Source organism: Haliotis cracherodii, unplaced genomic scaffold (genome assembly GCF_022045235.1).
Source record: "Haliotis cracherodii isolate W230 unplaced genomic scaffold, xgHalCrac1.p SCAF_11, whole genome shotgun sequence".
NCBI classification, from domain to species: domain Eukaryota; kingdom Metazoa; phylum Mollusca; class Gastropoda; order Lepetellida; family Haliotidae; genus Haliotis; species Haliotis cracherodii.
In genome coordinates this window covers 8,402,993-8,426,239 of record NW_027266266.1, presented here as the reverse complement: position 1 = coordinate 8,426,239, position 23,247 = coordinate 8,402,993, and the positions used below count along the sequence as shown (strand labels likewise).

Genomic DNA, 23,247 nt, shown 5'->3' with positions numbered 1-23,247 from the left:
TTGGCCGAAGATATTTTTAAAGTGGAAGTGTCAAGTTGGACCTGATAGATTTAGCTGGGCAATTCAGCTGAACATACAGACTGAATGATTGGATCCAAAAGTGGGAGAGATATGACAATCGGTATTGAGAGACAAGGTACCGATAATCAACGTGAGGATTGTGAGAATATGTGGGAAATAACAAACTGTTCATAAAATGGACTTGTTTGACATTGCTGAGGTCAGATTTTAATACGGAAGTCATCATTATTAAAATTTGGGAAATATTTTTAAAGCCTGTACTTTTTATCATCATTCTTTAAGAGGCTGTACATAATGTTGATATTTCATATAAGAAATAAACAACTCGTGGCCGTTGTTTATCGTACAATAAAACACTGCAGGGGAATTAAACCACTTGGGGCTGCGACTCTCATGGTTTATTCTCACTGCAGTGTTTTATTGAACAATAAACAGCTCCCAGTTATTTCATTTAACAGAAATCAGCACATACCACTAGCCCGAGATATTTTCACTGATGTTAAAAGTATTCTAGGGGCTGGTAGAATTTCGAACATTTTGGGGATGTGTCTATGTATTGTCACAATTCGGGTGTTAAGTTTATATCTTTGTAAACATTCCTCAAGAATTTCTTTAAAAATTTGCAATGCCGAAGACCCGGGTTCGATTCCAGACATGGGTACAATGTGTGAAGCCCATTTCTGAAGTACCCCACCGTGATATTGTTGGAATATTGCTAAAAGCGGCGTAAAACCATACTCACTCACTTAAAAATTTGCAAGCTCAAGAAAAGTTTTTTTTAAAGTTAAAAAATTTTTTATGGTTAAATATGTGGTTGATAGGTCAGAAAAAATATGTAATAAAATGTACTGTACAAGATTGTTTAATTATCTGAAAGTTTGAATTGGATCGGTGGGTGATTAATATTTTTTTTTAGAATCTTTGTTAGAAATTAGAAATGAGTGTTTTGTGAAAATCCCATGGATTTTATTTGTTGTCAAAGCGATCTTTACTGTTGACAGTATTAAAAAACCTGTTGTCATTCTGATTTTTGAAAAGCCTTACTGTACTGAAACTGATAGCTCTGTTGAATAAAGGCAACAAACTGTATATCATTACGATATTGTCACCTAGGCCATGTAATTGTTTTATCATGACCAAACTGAAGCATATATTATCATAATTACGTCACTTTAAACGTGTAATTGAAAAAAGTCAGAGTCAGTTTAAGATATTTCTTAAAAATGGGAAAGTGTATGCCTGGCTTGCTCCTCCCCCTCGTCCCTGGAGGCAAGGCAGGAGTACCCCCTTCAGTCTCGTACAAAGATCGTCAATTGAAACTAATTGAAAACAATTGTTCTCTCGGAAGGGGGCACATCATCCAATTGATTCGAGATGCTCCTCGGGACTATCTAAATCTCATGTCACGGGCTACTGTGAGCTTTATATGAAAATTACTAGGCCTGGTGACGTTAATGAAAATATAATAACTGGGTTGAAAGCGTGGCGTTTAAACGTGCAATTTGTCTCGGCTTCCGTCTGGGGTTCAACTTTTCTAAGGTGAAGAAGGCGTAAAATTTCAGGCTCTGCTTATCTGAAAATTGTGTCACCACCTTAGCCTTAATGTTGTCAAATCAACACCCTTGTTTTATGTGCGAAGACCCAAGGATTACGTCTAGACAATTGCAGGACAATAGGAGGGACCAGCCTCTCATTCTAGCTCCCCCGGAGAGGGCGGTGGTGAGCGGCAGAGCGTGAAGCTTGGTCGTGTGCGGCTTTTGTATGTAGGTAGATAAGAACCCCATTCGTCATCGGGTACCACAACCAGGGGCTCGTACACCTTCAGCGTTCATTATCTTCTGAAGTAGTATTACTTAACAAAGAACTGATGGCCGGAAAACCAATTGGATCTAATTACTTAGTTGTGTGAAGTTATGCCTAATACCCTCAGATAATGTGGCTTGGTGGTACAAATGACTTGTGCTGGGTTATTAAATTGAATTATGATTTGCGTTTCTAACATAGGTCCACATTTCAACACATACTGGGCAGAAAGCATGTACAGAAAAAAACAATTGGGATAAATGTGCCTGATTTGAAATTTATAAACTTGAGCATGATTATAGTTAGTGCAATGGATAGCACTGACCATTTTGTTTGTTTCTACTGGCAGTGTCCCCCGTCGTGATATTGTGGAATATTGATAAAAGCGGTGTAAAACCACAATCACTCACTCACTCTACTGGCACAAGTTTACATATCTAAGGGATATAATGTATTTGTTCGTCAGTTTGTAAGGGTACTAATTTCTTAGCCCATTCATTTGTTTGTTTATTTAATATTTTAATGTTAGTGGTTAGGGAACTAGTTTTTAGCACATTCATTTATTCATGTTCATTTATTTAATTTTTATTTTATTGTTTTGTTTTTTTTAAATTTATTTTTTAAATGTCAGAAAATGAGACATATTGAGAAAGATGTTTTACTTTGTGGCAGTTACCCTCTAAGTAGTACTAACAACTTCAAAATTAAATGAAAATTGATTTTTCAAGGACTCCCTGTTCTGTCAGTGTAATTAAGGGTGGTTGGGGTAGAAAGAGAGACGATGGTTTTCTAATGGACTCCATGCCCCCTGAGGGGATCCCCCGAGCTAATGATAGGCTACGTCAGCTAGGGGGCACTGTATTACACTGCCATCTGTTGGCTTTGCGCAACTCGGACCTGTCCCTACAATGCTGCCACATTATTCTAAGTGTAAATGTATGTGTCTTTAATGACTCAATGCTTTACCCTGTAATAACTGAGTGAAGAGATTAGGGATTTGTATGGGTGTTGATTTGTTGTCATTTTCCTCAATTTAGTGGTTGAATGATTTTGGAGATTTTTGTTTTTATTGCCTGATTTATGGTGTAAGTTGGCAAACAGTATCCATTTACCCTGTGAATCATATTACAGGATAAGAGACTGGAGCAAGTTTAGAAATACACTAATTTGAGACAAAAAAAATATTGATGAAACATAGTCAATAAATGTGATTGATTTCCATCACCAAGTAGTTCGTGGGCCCTATTGATAATCACCCTACCTTTAAATCTCACAAGTGGAGTGGAAAGGCCCTTCATTTTTTTCAGCCAGCGGTAGAAACTAACAGATTCAGTCCACAATAATGATAACATATAGCAAAGCCCTTAAGAATGGCAACTTTCTACTAGTCCTTATGATACCTTAACTATTGGGCAGTTTGGTAAGGACTACAGGACTAGTGCCAATTTCTAACGCTGTCAACTTGGATAAACACTGCTTCAAACATATGGCTTTGAAAATAAATAACTGAAACATTAAATATACACAAATAAGGGTTCAATTAAACATATTTTCAATTGAAGTATTATTAATTATTATTTTTTATATTTCGTAACCTTGGTAACTAAAATTGGTTGCGACAGATGAGGGCTACATCAGATATAGACGCGAAGAAACCACTGCTGTAAATAAGTGTCTGTGCCCACGTCTCTTGAGTTGTCAGCTTTCTGCTAGATTTTCTTTAAAGTCGTTGATAATTGGCTTAGTGCAGGCAATGACCTTATACAAGGTTGACAAGGTTGACACGGTTAGAAATTAAGTATGTTTTCACTCGTCTGCAGTAGTGCTCTACAACAGAGTTGCCATCTACCTGATCATGCTGATGGTGGAGGGGGGAAGTGGGTGGCCCAGTCGTTTAAGGCCTCGTGATTCTCTGTGCAGAGTTGCGTCCCTTGGGCACGCCAAAAACCTATGATTGTTGGTTTGATTCCCGGTTCGCCCTGATTATGTTTCTAGGTTTGTCAGCATCATACCTGTGCTCGTGGGTTTCACCGAAGTGGTAAACGTCTGAGGCCTGCATCACTTCGGGCTTTCCTCCCACATTAAACTGACACGCCATGATATAACTGGAATACTGTTAAAAGCGGCGTAAAACCCAACTCACTCAATGATGGTAGAGGTGGTCAGTCCACAAACGTTCTTCGTGAATCTTACACGCCTTGGCTTACTGGACTGACGAACCCCGCACATGATAAGCCAGGGTTTGACACTGACACTGGTCCTCTGGTCCAAGACTTGTGAAAATCTGTAGCAACTCTGTCCCAAGAGCATTTTGGAAGACTTTCCTTTAGATTTGGTTTTCAAATCCGTCGACTCCAGGAAATTGAATGGTGAAAGAAGAAAGCCCAACTTATTTACTGTTACTGTCAATAGAAACAAGTTATTTCAAATACAACAATTACATTTATGAAAATTTATCTTAAAAACTCCCCTACCTACTTAACATTTTGTGGAAAAAAATAAAATATTTAATTTTTAAATTGTTTTACCTTCTGACCCAAATTTTGGTAAAACAAATTGTGAAAAAGGTATGGCCTTTGAAATATAAAGAAATCATTGCTGTCTGTATTGAGACGTTGTCTATGATAGATTGAGCAGAGGTGGTTAGCTTGAATGTTTCTGTTTTTGTTTTGTTGTCGACATGCAGCTTGTGGTTTACTCAAGAAACTCAAACCCTGAAAATGTTCTGTTAAATGGCTCTGATAAATGGCTCTGATAAGACTGGCATGTTGGAGAAGTACTTCTGGCTTTGGATCGCCTCCATGGTCTAGTGGTAGAGTGTCCGCCCAGAGAGCGGAAGGTCCGGGGTTCGATCCCCGGCCGCGTCATACCAAAAGATGGTACTTGGTGCTCGGCATTAAGGGGCTAAAACAAGGACTGGTCGGCTTGGAGTCAGTATACTGTGTCTGAGTGGGGTATTCATGTTAAACTGCGGCATTGTATCTCAGTGAGCTAGCACTATAAATTGGCATCAGTCCGGACTAGTACAAGCAGCCACACAAACACACACACGTACATGCACGTTGCTATATAAGTGCAATAATCTTGGACGCGATGTTAAACCCCATTTCACCTCACCTCACTTCTGGCTTTGACCCCCGAAGACCCGGGTAGACAATAAGTAGATAAGCAACTCCTTCTTGCCATAAGAGGTGACTAACAGGATCGGGTGGTCAGGTTCGCTGTCTTGGTTGATGCAGGTCATCGTGTTCCAATTGTGTGAATCGATGCCCTTGATGTCAGTCACTGGATTGTCTGGTCCAGACTCGATTATTTACAGACTGCTGTCATATAGCTGTAATATTGCTGAGTGAGGCGTTAAAAACAAACAAACAAACTTGTGGCCTGGTCACTGATTCTGACTTGTATGCACTAGGAGTGCATTGGTACAGATAGGCACAATATGAATTGTAAGTGATTTATCATGTGATGGATAGTGTTATCAATACAATCTTTCAATCACTAGTATACACACAAGGCTGACTGTCGAAAGAGGCTATTATCCTTAAATTCGCCTCCATGGCCTAGTGGATAGAGCACCTGCCTGGTTAGCAGAAAAGGTCTGTGTTTTGATCCCCTGCCATGTCACACAAAAGGACATTACTTGTTTGTTATCCTGCCTGGCTCTCAGCATGAACGAATAAACAAGGACTGGTCGGCCTGGAGTCGGTATACTGTATACTGATACTGTTGGGTATCCATTTGAAACTGTAGCATGGTGTCTCAGTGGGTTAGCACCTTAAAACCACCATTAGTCTGGACTGGTTAAAATATGCATGCACACTAGTCACCTTATGAGTACAAAAATCTTGAACAAGATGAAAAGCCAATTTCCTCTCAAGTTGAGGAGATGAGACAATTTTCTGAGATGCCAATTAAATTATATGTCATGCAGAATTGTGAAGAGTGTGTTTGTTTTATTCAGGTTTGAAAAAGGGGGTTCCGACATCAGAACATCAAAGGTAAGGCATGCAGTTTTAAACAGAACAGTTTGTTTTGAGTTTCAATTCTGGTGAAGCATTTAGAGTTGGGATCCTGTTGTCTATGCTTTATATGAAGCCAGATAGTGATGTCTTCCATCACATTGATGCAAAACTGCTAAACAGTGGCATAAAAGCATTCCCTTACTTTCTTAAATTTGAAAGCCCCTGGGGATCCTGGGTTAGAATAGGTCCTCAGCAACCTAGGCTGGTTGTAAGAGATGACCAAATGGACAGTTTGCCAGGCTCGGTGACTTTGTTGATTGCGTATCATCACACCCCGATCGATTGGATCTTTGCTGACAATATTACAGTCCTTTGAAGATCTAGGTTGTATTGGTCTTCAGCAACCCATGCTTGCCGTAAAAGGCGACTATGCTTGTTGTAAGAGGCGACTAACGGGATCGTGACTGCATGTCATAGTGTTCCAATTGCATGGATGGATGCTCATGATGTCAGTCACTGGATTGTCTAGTCCAGACTTGATTATGACAGACTGCAGTCATATAGCTGGAATATTGCTGAGTGCTGCGTTAAACTACAAACAAACACAATATTACAATATCTGGTCCTGATTGTTTACAGGCCGCCGTCAAAAAGCTGAAATATTTCTGCCGTTGAACAACAGAGAAAGAACAATTCTCTAGTTTGAAATATATATAAATAGATTGAGTAACCATGGTAAAATTTAGTTTATGGTCTAGATGTTGTAATCAGTCAATCTAAGACATTGCCTGTAGGGAATAAAGATACAAGGTTGTAATCCACCATATACAATGATGTCTCTGTTTCCCCTTCAGCCCGGTCAAACTGGTGACACGTCCACCACTGGACCCCCCTCTCCTGCATCCATCTCATCACATGACACTGCCACGGAGGCACCCACATCGTCAACGGCCACCCCTGCTATCACGTCTTCTCAGTCCAGCCAGATCACCGATGAGATAGCTAATGGTTACAGGTAAGACTGCTAAATAATGCAAGACTCATCTTCAAGTCAGGGCTGGTAGGGGAGCCAACTGGTTAAAGTGTTTGCTCATCATGCTGAAGTCCCAGGTTCGATTCCCAACATAGGTACAAGCCCTTTTCTGGTGTCCCAGATGTTAAATTGCTAGAATAAACTAAAAGTGACATAAAACCATTCTCACTCACACTCCAAGTCAATTTCTCAAATACCTGTGGAGATCTGGGTTAAAATAGGTCTTCAGCAACCCATGCTTGCCGTAAAAGGCGACTCTGCTTGTCGTAAGAGTCGCCTAACGGGATTGGGTGGTCAGACTCGCTGACTTGGTTGATGCATGTCATTGATCCCAGTTGTGTGGATTGATGCTCATGATATCAATCACTGGATTGTCTAGTCTAGACTCGATTATTTACAGACCATTGTCACATAGCTGGAATATTGCTGAGTGTGGCATTAAACAACAAACAAATAAACAAAACAAACATGACATGAAAAGGAGATATTTTTGGTGTCGGTTTGGGGCGGTTTCTAAACCTACTGCCATTTTTGCCTATAGTATTATAGGTATCATACTATCACAGTCACCTCGTGAGAGGTACAACTATTACAGGGAGACCTGCTAAAAGGTTTTACATTTGAATTGTAAGACATAGCTTTTGACACTTGAATTTTATGAACAGCCGTTTAATAGTCATCTAATGTTGATATTCTTGATTGGTTAACAGTCACAGTTTGGTAGCGGTGAAACGATACAGCAAGGTCAAGACACATATAGCAATATGCATATTTACATGATATTGTGTGGAAATGTCTTTACTATTAATATTTCAGAGCAGGTTCAAAAGGAAAAGCTAGCTGTAGACACATGTTCGTTGTGGCTGTGTTTAGTTGTCAACTTATTGACAACACATTTTGTGTTTTTTTTTACTGATGAAAGTGCTAGGGGTCATTAAATGAGCAGTAAAGTATTTTAGCAAGTGTATCGTCTTATATCAATACAGAAAATGTATCATGTATCCCGATGCACCGGTGCACCGAAGTATTGTTTCACCTCTACAGTTTGGGCTCGTGGATTAAGACAATTGCTTGTTGTTACAGGACGTGTCTTCGGTATTTCCTTCCTCCACAGTGGATCATGGACAAGGAGACGATATCAGCCATGTCGCTGCCGGAGCTGGCTGGCTTCCCACTAGATGACTTCTTCGACCACTATGAGAAGGGCCTTAGAAGGGTGTGTATATCACCCTTTATCTTATTGCTTCTTTCTTTTATGCCATGAGAGGGAATGTAAGCCCGGTATCATTCAAAGCATATTTTCAATTCTCTGTGATTTTAATATATACTAATATTGTAACAATTATTCATTGTTCCACTCGAGTGCTTCTTAATCTGAAACCACTTAGAACCCATGAAGATCAGGGATAGAATAGGTCTTCAGCAACCCATGCTTGCCATAAAAGGCGACTATGCTTGTCGTACGAGATGACTAAAGGGATCGGGTGGTCAGGCTTGCTGACTTGGTTGATGCATGTCTTTGTATCTGAATTGCGTGGATCGATGGTCATGATGTCAATCAGTGGATCGGGTGGTCTGGCTTGCTGACTTTGTTGATGCATGTTTTCGTATCCCAATTGCGTGGATCGATGGTCATGATGTCAATCAGTGGATCGGGTGGTCTGGCTTGCTGACTTGGTTGATGCATGTTTTCGTATCCCAATTGCGTGGATCGATGGTCATGATGTCAATCAGTGGATCGGGTGGTCTAGCTTGCTGACTTTGTTGATGCATGTTTTCGTATCCCAATTGCGTGGATCGATGGTCATGATGTCAATCAGTGGATCGGGTGGTCTGGCTTGCTGACTTGGTTGATGCATGTTTTCGTATCCCAATTGCATGGATCGATGGTTATGATGTCAATCAGTGGATTGTCTGGTCCAGACTCGATTATTTACAGACCACCATCATGCAGCTGGAATACTGCTGAGTGCGGCGTTAAACAACAAACAAATATATGAAACCGCTTAGAAGTGTGAGAACATGACAGTTGTTGTTGTCATGTGACCAACCATGTTACCTGTCGTGTCATGTGTTTCAGCTTGTCAGCAACTTCCAGACAGAGGCGTCAGTGCGGAAACAGGAGGCAGAGGAATCCCAGCAGAAACTTTCATCAGTCCGAAAACTCATCGCTAAACTATTAAAATCAATAAATGATGTGAGTATTTTTTATGATTCCATCTTTGTTGGTTTCATTGTTTTATGTAGGCATTACCTTGTACTTTCACAAGATGTCAGAGATTTGTGAGTTTAGTCATGTCTGCTTTATGTCAACCAAGGGTGATTGTGTGGTCACAATGTCGACCTAGGGTGATTGTTTGGTCACAATGTCGACCTAGGGTGATTGTTTAGTCACAATGTCGGCCAAGGCTGATTGTGTTGTCACAATGTTGGCCAAGGCTGATTGTGTTGTCACAATGTTGGCCAAGGCTGATTGTTTGGTCACAATGTCGACCTAGGCTGATTGTGTGGTCACAATGTCGACCTAGGGTGATTGTGTGGTCATGATCTCTGACCTGACTGATTGTTTGATCCCCATCGCTCCAACTGCCCTTCAAGTATCAATACTCTTTCCCTCATACTATCTTTCAAGTGTCAATTCTCTTACAACCATCCCACCTTCCAAGTATCAATACTCTTTCACACAAACTATTCTTTAAGTATGTTGTGTTAAGTATTAATACTTTCACACCTGCTCTCAAAGTATCATTCACTCTTAGTATCAATACTATTTCACCCATACAACCCTTCAAGTATCAATACTCTTTCATGCAAACTGCTCTTTAAGCATGTTGTGTTAAGTATTAATACTTTCAAACCTGCTCTCAGAGTATCATTCACTCTTAGTATCAATACTATTTCACGCATACAACCCTTCAAGTATCAATACTCTTTCACGCAAACTGCTCATTAAGCATGTTGTGTTAAGTATTAATACTTTCAAACCTGCTCTCAGAGTATCATTCACTCTTATTATCAATACTATTTCACCTTCAAGTATCAATACTCTTTCACATATCCTTCCCCTCGAGTATCTCATTCTCCCCCCTCCATTTAAGAACAGCAATGTTTTGTCCTTGTTTCTTGAAAATAATTATATTATGCTAGTTTTGTAAGTAGGACAAAAATTATAATTAATTATATTTCAAGATAAAGTAATAATACAAATTAGTACAAAATCTGGACATTTGGGGTATATGCAGGGTTGTTTTTTTCTGTCAGATGAATGGTTCAAGTTGGACAAGCAGTGTCAAAAAGCAAAAGTCTTCCATAATTTTAACTCAAATTTAAAAAAATCAAAATTAAAACTGTCAGCTTGAAAGAAGGCAATAAGGGAAACTCCCTCCTCGACCTGTCTGAGGACTTTGAGGGCTAATTAAGAAACTCTTCTAACAAACTTAAGAAACCTTTGAGAATTTGCCACCAAAGAAAGTCTGTGAGTTTCAACAGCGAATTGTTTCCGAAGCCTACCATTGGGTGAAGTTAACTTGAGAAGGCTAATTGAATTTGTTGGAAGCTTTAGTAATTGATTCATACACAACTGATCCGGCCGTACAGATTAGGATCAGAATTAAGGCCCAACTCTGTCATTTTCTCGAAAATTAAATTGAGTAGCAAATTGTATTTGAGAGATACAAAACATAGAATGTTTTTTTTCACCACCAGAGGGAATTTTAGTGTCACAATTTGCTAGAACTGAGAGTCAAATATCTCTGGTTTCTCCATTTGCAGTTGATGTGAGTTAAAGATATAGTTACGTGAATATGGATAAATTGGGAAACAGAACCTACATACAATGTGTTTGGTATCTACAGAGTTTATCCAAGGTCGACCCATCGGCACATTCAATTTCTAAATGGCGCACCTTGAAATTAAGTAGGGGTCGTGATGGCGCACTGTAGAGTTAATTCCAATCTGATAGAACACACAAAGTACCTGATACCAAAACATTGTGAGTTTGTTTTGATCCTAACCTCATTAAAACTCCAGATCATGCTCTCTCACTTGCTGCATTATAGTAAACATGGTTAGGTTCCGGTCATTTATTTCAGGGTTGGTGGGTCAGAGGTGTTTCATGCAATAACATACTGAAAATAATAACTCTCCCATAATGCATGTCATATTTTTTGATGGCTCTCCCATTGTTCTTGCACAGTTTTATTCATGACCCTCCCTGTATAGACAAAGTGCTATAATGCTTAAATCATCTCAATATAAAATGTCTATTTTACCATGACTCAAATATGAGTATCATTTTTTATGACTTACCCCTAAAGACTGTCATATGTTTGAGTGACCTGCTCCTAATTACCTCTGGACCCCCTTCCTCCGTCCCCCTCACCCTCCTCCTCCTACTTCCCACTCGCTTTCTCTTTCTCTTATGAGAAAGGGGTGGGGCGAGACTTGTTCATATGCTACATAACATTGCATACTGGGTAACTATCATCCACTCTCTACAAGTATCGATCAAATAAGCCCAATCGCCAACCATACCTACCTAAAAGCTTTAAAATAAGGCTTTAAAAATCTCCAACATTCGTTCTACCAATCTGTTAGTTGTTATGGAAGAAAACAGGAAAAAAGTGTGGCTTTTCACTACTTGTCTGGTTGCGGTAGTCCTCGAGGAGAAAGGGCTAGATTGCTGCTTTGCAATAACATAGTGCCCTGTCAACTGTTCAGTCATAATTGATTGCTGAGGACCGGGCAAAAGGTTTTCCACTGAGCGTACCCCTGGGAACCATCAATTGAGCACATGTGTCAATGGTTTGCGAGGCTTCATTGCTCGTCGGCTGCAGCCGTGGTGCATCTGTGGTGGCTGTGACTGGGGTGATTGTTCAGATGTGTAGACGGGGGACTCATATTGCACAGACTGGACTGAAAATGAAAATGGGAAATTGGTCCTACCAAAAAGTTGGATTATACGTATTTGACATCGAGTCGTGAAATTGTTTTTTGGTCATGTGTTAGAATATATGGTGAAATGTCTTACACTCAGTATTTTTGCATTGGTATTGATGTTTGAATCATGAAAATGTTTTTTGCATGTGTTTTTGACTATATTACAAAATATCTTATGTTGAGGATTTTACGTTGACAGTTTGCAGATGTTTGTTGTTTCCATTTGTAATAATGCCGATATCTAATGGTTGCACAACATGCACAAACCTGGAAAAGTACTTGTATTTCAGCGGTGTTCTTGAAAAGTCATTATTTTGAAATCAGGGTCTGAATACTTGTTTTGGGATAAAAGCAAAGCACTATAGAAGCACTAGAGAAGCACTTGAAGTTGATATTTTGTCACAGTTTAGTTTTATTTTCCGATAATTGTGATTAATTTCCTCACTTATACACATATGGCCACAAGTGTGATCAAGCAGATGATAGAACAAGCATATTTTCACATGGAATTAGCACTAGTACTTGAAAAAGTAATTTTAGTCCTTGAAATGACCTTCAAGCTTTGAATTTCATATTGCCAACGCTGTATGAACTATGTTCACTGACTAATGAGTGAGACCGCCTGCGTGGTGTGGTGGATCAAGCTTCGGGAAAGGTCTGTTGTTCGACCCCCAGCTTTGTCATACCAAAAGACATTACAAGAGTGAGTGAGTTGTGTTTAACGCCGCTTTTAACTGTATTCCAGTCATATCGCTGCGTGTCAGCTTGTGGAAGGAAAGCCTGAAGTGATGCAGGTGTCAGACGTTTACCACTTAGGTGAAACCCACGAGCACGGGTATGGTGCTGACAAACCTAGAAACATAATTGGGACAAACCGGGATTCGAACCCAGACATTACAAGATAGTAACCCTGTCTGGTTCTCAGCATTGAGGGGATAAAACAAGGACTGGTCATCTCCGAGTCAGTACACTGTGTCTGAATGGGGCATCCATGGGATCTAAGTGAGCTAGCACTAAAAAAACGGCAGAAGTTTGGACCCCCGAGCATGCACGTCGCTATATAAGTCCAGTAGTCTGGAGTGAGTGTATGTCTGTGTGCTGCTGCATCGTGCAGCCTCATGCGTAATGTCATGGAGGAGACATAGGAATTAAGCATACAGGCACAGGACAGATTTAGTCGGGAAGTGTGTGTCAGCCTCCCTCTGTATTGTAGATCTATGCCACCACTAATGGCCACAGACAGGCTAACTCCAGGCTTGATGTGTCTGTAGAGACATCCTTAAAGCAGTCTTACAGAATAGAGGCTGTTCTAAGAGCTGAATAAAGGGAGATAATTGGTCTTACAGCTGAATAAGGGGAGGCAACTGGTCTTACAGCTGAATAAGGGGAGGCAACTGGTCTTACAGCTGAATAAAGGGAGATAACTGTTCTTACAACTGAATAAAGGGAGACAACTGTTCACAATTAAACTTTGGACACTAAACTGAAGTTCTTGTAAATATGTTGATCTTGTCACTGCTAGATAGATCTTCAGCCACCTATGTCATAAGAGGTGACACAAACGGATCTGGTGGTCAGGCTTTGTGACTTTGCGTGTCCTCCAACTCTGAGTGTGTGGAACTTGGCACAAAATATCAACCACTGGTTTGCCTGGCCAAGACTCAAATACTTACAGTCCGCTGTAATATAGCTGGAGACAAACATCATTGTATGACAGTCAACATGCAAGAAATATCTACTGAACAACTAAAAAATGTCATAAGTTTCTGGTCTAACAACAAGCATGCATGTCACAATATTATTCCAAATAATGTTGAATGCAACGTTAAACCCCATTTCCCCTCACCTTGTTTTTATATGTTTGTTGAATCTGAAACTGATTTGATTTCAGGAATTCGACATCGACCCTGACTCTGATGGTGACCAGGTGGATGAACTACTTGCAGCGTGTGTTCGCCAGGCTATGCAGGGATCACAATCGTAGTCTTCACACTGCAGTTATCTCCCCTTGATAGCTGCATTATATCCTATGTAATTAGGCTCTATGAATGTTAACTGAACTAATATCACACAAGCTTCTGTACAGTGCATTTTTGCTGATGCTTTTGTGAACTATTATTTATTTTTTGCCATATCTGTTGAGTTAAATTCTTTAGTGATATTATAATCAAGAATGCTCTACCATCAGGTGAATTCCTGATTTGCTTTGATGACCAACCTTTTGACAAATTGAGCTCATCAGTTGACATACATTTCAACGAAAAGAGTACCTGGTTAAAAATGTTTCTAACATTTGTTGAATTTGACAGTACAATAGCTACACTTATGTTTTTTTATCATGTTTACTTTGTTCACATTCTTTTTCTCAGATCATTCTTACAGACTTTAAAATCAAGGGGAGATAACTCTGTTTTTTTGGCTTGTGAGTCAGGCCAGTTAGATCTAGCTAATGTTTGCTAGTGCTGTTCGTGTTCATGTGTGTTTATGCCATCCTGTACAGAGTCATGTGTGAAGCATCATCCGTATGTCATTGTGTACAAAATCGCAAATCATTTCAGTACAACATTCTTATCAAATAAATATATTCATTTAGTAGTTAATGTTATGTTAACATAGAAATGCTAACCCACTTTTAAATATGTTTTGTTATGACATGCATGTACACTCAACGTGTACTTTTGTGTTGATAGTGCAATTATTGAAATGATCTTAATTTTAGAAACCATTGTTTCTAGAAATTCCTTATCCTGGCATAATGCCTATTGCCGTTTGAGGGGTTTGAATTATTTTTCTACAAAATTCTAAACAAGAAAGGCACCACACCTGTTTTTTATTTTGTTTTATGAAAATAATTTGTTCACTTGCAGTCAGTAATGTTAAAGAATTCAATATTAGAAACTGAAAATCATTAATATTGTGTTAAGACAAAAGGGATGTTATGTTAAACTTAAACAAAATGTCATGCCTCAACATTTTTTTTCTTTAAAAGAAACCATATTTAATATTACATAATTAGATAAGCCTTTAGATTAGAAGATGATATTTTTGAACAGACTGGTTTTATATGTGATGAAGAGATCAAGAAAATGTACATAATCAATAAATATCAACGGTTAATTAATTAATTAGCAGTTAAGCAAGGAATAAGTATGCATCCTTGTCTTACACCTAACCTCTGTACAGATGGTAACAGAATCTTTATTTCGGGCTCTATCTTAGTATCATTTGGGAACAGTAACATTAAATACTGGTCGGTAGTAATCATGTTTCTTAAAAGAATGGTCAACTCTATTCCATTATTCTATGGACATTATATTTTTGGCCAAAAAATCGCCAATGATCAAGTAAATATTGAAGTAGTAATATCTAATACACTTTTTAAAGATCTTTTATTTCCTGAAATGACTTTTTATTTGTTAAAAGTTAGATCTCACTCGAGTCTCCGAGTTTGTAGTTAATCAATTTGTTGAATTTATACTGCTTTTAGAAACTAATGCTGTGTACATACACATTTTAAGAACATAACTGTTGTCATTTTGTGATTCATAATATTTTAAGATTTTAAGAATGCAACAAGGAACAATTCTAGATGTTGTAACTGTATATAAATCTGGATTCTATTGTCAGTGTTAACTGTCTGGATAGTATATATATATATATTTGTTTTGTGCTGTTGAATGTCTACACCTATGTTCATATGTCAACCAAGAGAAACACAGTACAGGCATGGTTGGATTGGTTGGAGCCAGGTGTAGTGATAGTGGTCGTATTCCATACTGTGTGATACAACTGGGGAAACGGGGAACATGCTGACACAGCAGAATTCACTCTTCATCTAATGTAAATCATGTCCCACATATCAACAGGTGCTTTACTGTAAATGTCACGAGGAAATAGTTCCGTGTAAATTTATGGCATATTTGTATGGACACTAAATTGTATTTCTAGACTTTCAAGGGGCACTGGTGCCCCAGTCGTGTAAGGTGCTGCAATTTGCTGTGCGGGGTTGCGTCGACCTGGGCATGCCAGAAATCTATGATCGTGGGTTAGAATCCCTGTCCGCCCCGATTATGTTTCTAGGTTTGTCAGCACCATACCCTTGTGGTTTCACCAAAGTGGTAAACGTCTGAGACCTGCATCACTTCGGGCTTTCATCCCACATTAAGCTGACACGCCGTGACATAACTGGAATAATGTTTAAAAAAACAGCGGCATTATACCCAACTCAGTCACTCAGTCCTTGTCATTTTCATGTTTAAGACCAAAAAAACTTGTTTCTAGTTTCTGTTTGTCATTTTCAATCATGCAAGTTGAGTCCATTCACGTTTAGTACAAAAGGTCAAAGTGCTTGGATACACGTAGATTCACCAGTAGCAACCATTGATTCTCTTTGTCATACGGGGAGGTTGGGTGGCCTAGTGCTTAAAGCGTTCTCTCTTCATGCTGAAGACCTGGTTCCATTCCAGACATGGGTACAATGTGTGAAGCCCATTTCTGGTTTCCCCTGTCATGATATTGCTGGAATAAATGGCTTAAAATCAAACTCACTCACTCACTCATTCACTCACTCTGAGATCAGACCATTTCTTGGTTCTTCAGGAAATCAAATTTCTCGTGGTTCATTGCAATAAGAGTTGAAGCAGTTATTTCAAACTCTAACATTCTGAGTTTATTTATGGCTCATCTGTCAACCTATAACATTAAGTTGGTCTTGGCTTACCACAATATTTGGTATTCAGCTATTAGAACATATTCATCTCTAAGTGCTGGTGGGGTAGCCTAGTGGTTAAAGTGTTCACTTGTCACGCCAAAGACCTGGGTTCGATTCCCCACATGGGTACAATGTGTGAAGCCCAACAATGATAATGCTGGAATTATGCGTCCGTCTTCCCCTTCTCTTTGTTGTAGGGAGGTGGTCGGGTAGCCTAGTGGTTAAAGTGTTCGCTCGTCATGCCTAAGACCTGGGTTCAATTCCTGACATGGGTATAATGTGTGAAGCCCACTTCTGGTGTCCCCCGCCGTGATATTGCTGGAATGTTGCTAAAAGCAGCGTAAAACCATACTCACTCACTCTTTGTTGTAGGTTTAGGCGACACTTTTATTTTATGAAGGAGTAAAGTAATAGTTGAAATTAATGAGTGTTCCATAGGAATATTATGTGGGGGGTAAACTAGCCTCCTCTGAGAGAACCAGATAATTTACTTTGTTGACTTTTATGTATTTCGTATTGCCATTTCATGTTGAGATTACACATTTGACTGTCGGTCAACTTAATGGAAAATTTGTCATGTTGCATTTTCTTGAAGCTAATGTCCATGGTAATGTGACAATTTTAGGATATGCATTGATTGACAAGTGTGCAAAATGTACACCAAAATTGATTGAACACTTGTTTTGTTTCATTTTTCTTAATGCCCATTAATAGAGTACCGGTAATATTATTTTAAATCTACTCAAAACAAGTTAAGGATCATTTGATTCTTTCATATTACTATAGTTAATCTGTCATGCCATGACCGATGGATTGACGTATGAAAAATGAGTGATTGTTAACTTGTTTAACAGCTTCAGAGTCAACCTGCATCTACACTGTAATTAACTTTACAGAGAGAATGATGGCAGATTGCCAAGTTGGTGTATCACAAAAAAGATTCAATATTCTTTGAAATTGTATTAATACTATCTTAACATTAGATTTTTCAGAAACGAGCTGTTATGTAATTGTGTTAATCTAGTCGTTGGAAGATGCACACCCTGGTTTCTTGGCGTCAGTGCTGTTGCTGAAGTGTGTCAAGGACAGAGATAGCAGAGGTAGATAACATCTGGGAATTCCTCAGATACTCCATGGGTGAATGTCTAGCTGCAAGATTGCTGATACGGCTTTAAACAATAATCACTCACTCACTCACTATGTTGTGTCAATAATCTTAATGATACAGTTTCAACCAGACGTGCAGTTGAATTTGTACCTGAAAGTAAATAATGAGGGATCTCCTCACTTTGCCACCACCTATTGTTCCCAGTATGAAAATCAGTCAGGCATGCTAATCAGTTAAACAATAGACGGCACCAGGGGTCATCTCAAAATTTTGCTATTTGATATGCAAAAAAATTTCATTATTTTATGAGGCTGACGTCCACCTGCTCGGAGTTGGCTGATGATCATTTCAGTATTGGATTGTTCTTTCTGGATGATGTAGATGAACTTGAACATGTTGGGGTGGGAATGTCCAGTTTTATTCATTTTGGCATGCCAGCCCTCAACGTGGTTAGTTGTTCTGGCACCGTCGTTGATCGTTAATCAGTAATTAATCAACAAATAAGAAAATTTGCTCACCAATATTGCCAGTGAACACTTTTGACATTAATTGAGGGGGTGAACTCAGTTCAGTATTTGGTAACTTTGATATGGCCCCCATGCTTGTATAAACATTGCTACTGTTAATCCCTGGTGGCCTGGTGGCAAAGTGAGGATAAACCAATAATGATAGTGTTAATATATAAATTGTCAAGAAAACAGTCGTTAGTAATAAGGTTCAGTTTTAGTGTTTACCTTTTTCATATAACCCACGTCAAGGTCTCGAACGATTCCTGAGAGTATCGGTGTACCACCCTCAGACCTTGCACCTTCCCAGTGTCAGAGACCCTGCATGTTCATTGTCAAATAATACCCTGAATCTGATGCCCATCATATGTGTACTGAGCCAAGAAGCTGGGGACTATGAATGGTGTACTGGGTAGTGTTAAGAAATTGTGTGCTTAGTCTTCACTGCCAAAAATATCCCCCAAAATGTTCATAATCCCTAACTTTTAGTTTGGTATGTTAATGTCTGTCCTTAACTACTGCCTCATCACCAAGATTGTCACAAGAAACAATTAAGGCAATTTTTATTGGCGCAAAGAGAGTGTGCATTGATTGGTTGACCATGAAAACTGCATTGATGGGTAGGTGATATCATTGTCTTATATTCCCGGTATTATTGGGATGAAACCGTGAACTGAGATATATTTATAGATTGTAAATATGCTGAAAACTGGACAAATGTGTTGTGAACAGTGCCCTGTTCCACAAAGAGGTTCCAGCTCCCAGCTCCCTCCATTTTGTAAGCCCATGTTAGAGTAAAGTTAAACCAACTGTGTGTAAAAATGGCCGAATTAACGAACCCTGGAGTATTGACTTGTGTATATATGTAGATGTTCTGAAATGTAATTGTCCCCAAAGCGGGGTTACCAGATTAACAAGGTCCAAAATAACACGGTCCAAAATAACAAGGTTACATTGTTTTCTGTATATCTGTTTTCAACATTGATGGTGTTAGTGATTGCTCTGTGAAATGGGGCTGGATGTTAACCATTTTATGAAGTCAAATGTTACCAGTGAAAATACATGAAGTGACAATCCAGTCTAAACACTAAAGAGGTGTTCAATATTCACTAATCTCTTATAGACAACATGCTTGAAGACAGAATGTTGTAATGAAACGATATTTGAAGCTTTAATGGTAAATGTTTATGTGTTCCCCGGATTAGCGTGACCAGATTGTTGCAGGGAGGAAAAGTTGTTTCATGACATTGTTTAGTAATGTTTCAACTTATTGACTAAAAATAGCCAGGACTCTTGTGAGAGGAGGTTATTTTCCTGACGTTTCTCTAGTTAGCTATTTAATTACCTTAAATAGTTGACGGAAAATTATCGGGCCCAAAATAATTTTGTATGAAAGTTCAGCAGATTTGAAACGCCATAGAAACCAGTCTAATTTTTTATATTCCTTCAGTTGAATCTATTCTGCCATGACGAAATTTATAAATATATAAAGGTTATAAAAGTTTTATTTCAATAAAACAAATTGTCCTGTGTATCCAAACTTTACTTGGATAAAAAGTTAGGGGTCATGAATATTTTTGGGATATATTTATCAAACCTTGTGCTTAGTATTCACACCCAAAAATAACCCCCAAAATATTCATCATCCCAAACGTTTTTTGTTCAGTATATGTCATTTAAAGAACATTTGATGGAAATGTTGTTATTTTGTGTGGAAGATATCCCACCTTTCCTGTGTTCAGAGGGGCCGGTCAGGTAGCCTAGTGGTTAAAGCGTTCACTCGCCACGCCGAAGACCTGGGTTCAATTCCCGACATGGGTACAATGTATGAAGCCCATTTCTGGTGTCCCCTGCCGGGATATTGCTGGAATATTGCTAAAAGCGGCGTTAAACCATACTCACTCACTCACTCCTGTGTTCAGTGAATGGATACTGTCAAACAGTGACATGTATTTTACGATAAGAATAAAGTTTTGCTTTACCAGTCAAAGTTACACCAATCAGAGGGTATGAGACCTCAGTTGTTTACAACACTGCCGTTCACTCTGCATAATTACCTCCCCTTGACAAGCTAGGATCCACTGATTTTGGAGTCATATCCAGGAAGCTCCATTCTGATCCGAAGACTCAGCACAATAGGTGGGCTTGTGGGTTTCACAATAATGGTTGACCTGTGAAGATCTGGGGTAGAAGGTCTTCAGCAACATAAGAGGTGACTATGCTTGTTGTATGAAGTGACAAAAGGGATTGGGTGATCAGGCTCGCTGACTTGGTTGATGCATGTCCTCATATCCCAATTGCGAAGATCGATGCACATGCCAATCACTGAATTGACTGGTCCAGACTTAAATACTTACAGACCACTGTCATGTAGCTGAGTGCAGCGTTAAACAACAAACGAACACAAAAGTGGTTAGCGTCCATGAGATTCTTTTAGCTTTCCTAAAACAAAGCAAGCTGAGGGGCAGTGATGTTATTGAAATAATGTTCAAAGACACATATCCAACTCATGCACTCTACCCTTCAGTTAGCTTGTGATGCTTTGGGTGTGCCGCAGGCTCACTGTTGATTTGAAATTGTGGTCAGGCTGCCTGCAGCGTTTCTCATAGGGATCGTAGCGCTACAGCTTATGGAAGTGTGTGTTTAAGTGTAGGAATTATGATGGCCCTAGATCTAGGATCGCTTTGTGAAGTAGGGCCAAGGACATTTGTTCTGTGAAGGGATCTTAATACTACGAGTAGCGTAAGTCTTTGTTAAAGTCTAGGAACTACGACAGACAGAACTCCACCATCACTTTGTGGAATAAGGCCAGTGACATTAGCTCTTGCTTACAGAAAATATTTTGAAATTGACATTAACTTTCCCTTAAAAGATTAAGCATGGACATATTTCTGTTGAATAGTTTCCATTGAAATGTAACTGTTTGGGAACATTTGTGAGCACAGGTGTCATTGGTAAAAACCCAATTGTTATCAAGATTGTAAATCCCTTAACATGTTTGTCAATGAAAACATTGTTTAGATATTGATAAATGGATCAGAGGTGGGGATACAAACGTATATGTTTTTGAAGCATTGAATAGAAAGACTAATCTGAGTACATTTCAAGAACACTATTTTTCTCGTTAGGGATCTTGGCAATAAGAAATTCAACCCACCAAGCTTATGTTGCCATGTTTCCATTGTTCTGTTTTATTTACCCCATTCATGGCATATTTGTGTGTGCTTTAAATGTACATATATTTCAGTTTTAGTATCATGTTTACAGTCATTTACATCATCATGAATAAACATTTGATTTTGACAAAGACTTCCTGTTTTCTCACAACAATGGAGATGCAACTGAGTGATCCGATAGTATAAATAAGAGCGACATAACCCTTTCCAATTTTCAAGAGAAATCCCAGCTATAGTGAGTTTGGTTTGACGGCGCTTTTAGCAATATTCCAGCAATATCAGGACGGGGGACACCAGAAAAGGGCTTCACGCATTGTACCCGTGTCGGGATTCGAACCCGGGCTCTGGCGTGACGAGCGAACGCTTTAACCACTAGGCTACCCGACCGCCCCATGATACCAGGTGTTCGTAATGTAAACAAACCGGAAGTAGTTCTGACCACAGGAACTCGATGATAGCGTGTGAAGCATAATTTATTCGTATAGAAAAAAATTCACACCCCTCTATATATGCATATAGACTATATATAGAAGGGTGTGAATTGTTTTTCTATACGAATATATTATGCTATACACGCTATCATCGAGTTCCTGTGGTTCTGACGACGTCACTGATGGAAGCACCTACTGCATGCAAACATTAGGACTGACAATCTCATTAAAATCAGATCGTAGTTCTCGCTATCGCTAAACAAAGATCTGAGGACATCCCATAACGGGTCATGTCAAAACGACCTTTCATCCGACCAATCGGAGCATAGCTTACCAGATCACGAAAGTGACAGTCGGAATGTGTTTTCTAATCATGCAACCTCGAAAAACGTTAACACGTGGTATTCCGAACGTCAGTTACGGCCGTACGACTGATTCTGTCAAAATTATCGTCTGTCTCTCGCTTCCGTGGGATAAACATTTGAACGGAAGAGGCGTTGCAAACTTCGCGGGAAGCACTACAATACAACCGCAACCACATTTTAGACTTTCCGGAATGTTCGTATGTTCAGTTTTCAAATTTTTAATCGAGAACTGTGTCAACATATTTTTCAAGCGTAGTCTGAAATGGAAGTCGCCAGCTTGAAACGAGTGCCGTAAAGCTCGAGAAAGATGCTTTCCAATTGGCTGATGTCGACTTCTTGTTAGTCGTTTCAGTGGTCGTTCTGACGTGACCCGTCATAGGATGTCCACAGATCTTTGTTTAGCGGTGGCGGGAACTAAGATCTGATTTTAATGAGATTGGAAGTACTGTCACTGATGGAGAAACCCACTCTAGACAAATTAATCACTGGATTGTCTGGTCCAGACTTGATTATTTACAGACCGCCGTCATATAGCTGGAATATTTCTGAGTGCGGCATTAAAAACAAACAAACAATACTTTTCTCAGGCGACCAGCGTAGGTTACAGGGGACCTATATTCTTATCCGAGTGACTGTGTGGTACCCCCTTGTACAATAACGACCCTTGGGGTCGTAAAAGGCGAAAAAGTCTGCCGCCATATATAATAAGTTTGCTAAGGGACAAGTTTTGATGATATCCAACAAATAAAGATTGAAATATCACTGGACACAATGCTTAGATAACTCCTATAAAACCTCCGTTGCGACGTCACGTTGCAAATGCCTTTGTTGTCAGCCAAAGTGTGATCAGCAGGGCATGAAATCGGTACCAGACGTTTGGAACAGCTACCCAGCGACAAGAAGATGATCGACAGTCTTCCACCAAAGAGCGAGAAGACAGGTGTCTCCCAATTGCAGCGAGACGTCATCACTTCGTGACTGCCACCACACTCATAAATGACCTGCAGAACGCCAGTGGCGTTAACGTCACTACTCAGTGCGTAATCGTCTCCTTGGTCGCTATGGAAAGGGTTGAATCATGATTTGGGGTGGGATCAGTAGTGTTCGAAGAGTCTCTATCCATGTCCTACAGTTGGGCGCGATGACGTGTGTGCGCTACAGGAAAGGCATTCTGGATGTGTACGTGAGTC

The 23,247-nt window shown here is 39.5% G+C and overlaps 1 protein-coding gene across 1 annotated transcript in view; it reads left to right on the top strand.

The window, feature by feature from the left end:
• The window catches only part of LOC139456175 (ATPase MORC2-like), a 58,752-nt gene extending 37,388 nt beyond the window's left edge, over positions 1-21,364 (top strand). The window contains exons 26-30 of the mRNA XM_071237734.1: positions 5,789-5,825; positions 6,644-6,804; positions 7,906-8,038; positions 8,903-9,019; positions 13,652-21,364. Coding sequence (XP_071093835.1) covers positions 5,789-5,825; positions 6,644-6,804; positions 7,906-8,038; positions 8,903-9,019; positions 13,652-13,744 — 541 coding nt within the window. The 3' untranslated portion in view covers positions 13,745-21,364. The remainder of the gene's footprint in view (positions 1-5,788; positions 5,826-6,643; positions 6,805-7,905; positions 8,039-8,902; positions 9,020-13,651) is intronic.
• The last annotated feature ends 1,883 nt before the right edge of the window (positions 21,365-23,247 follow it).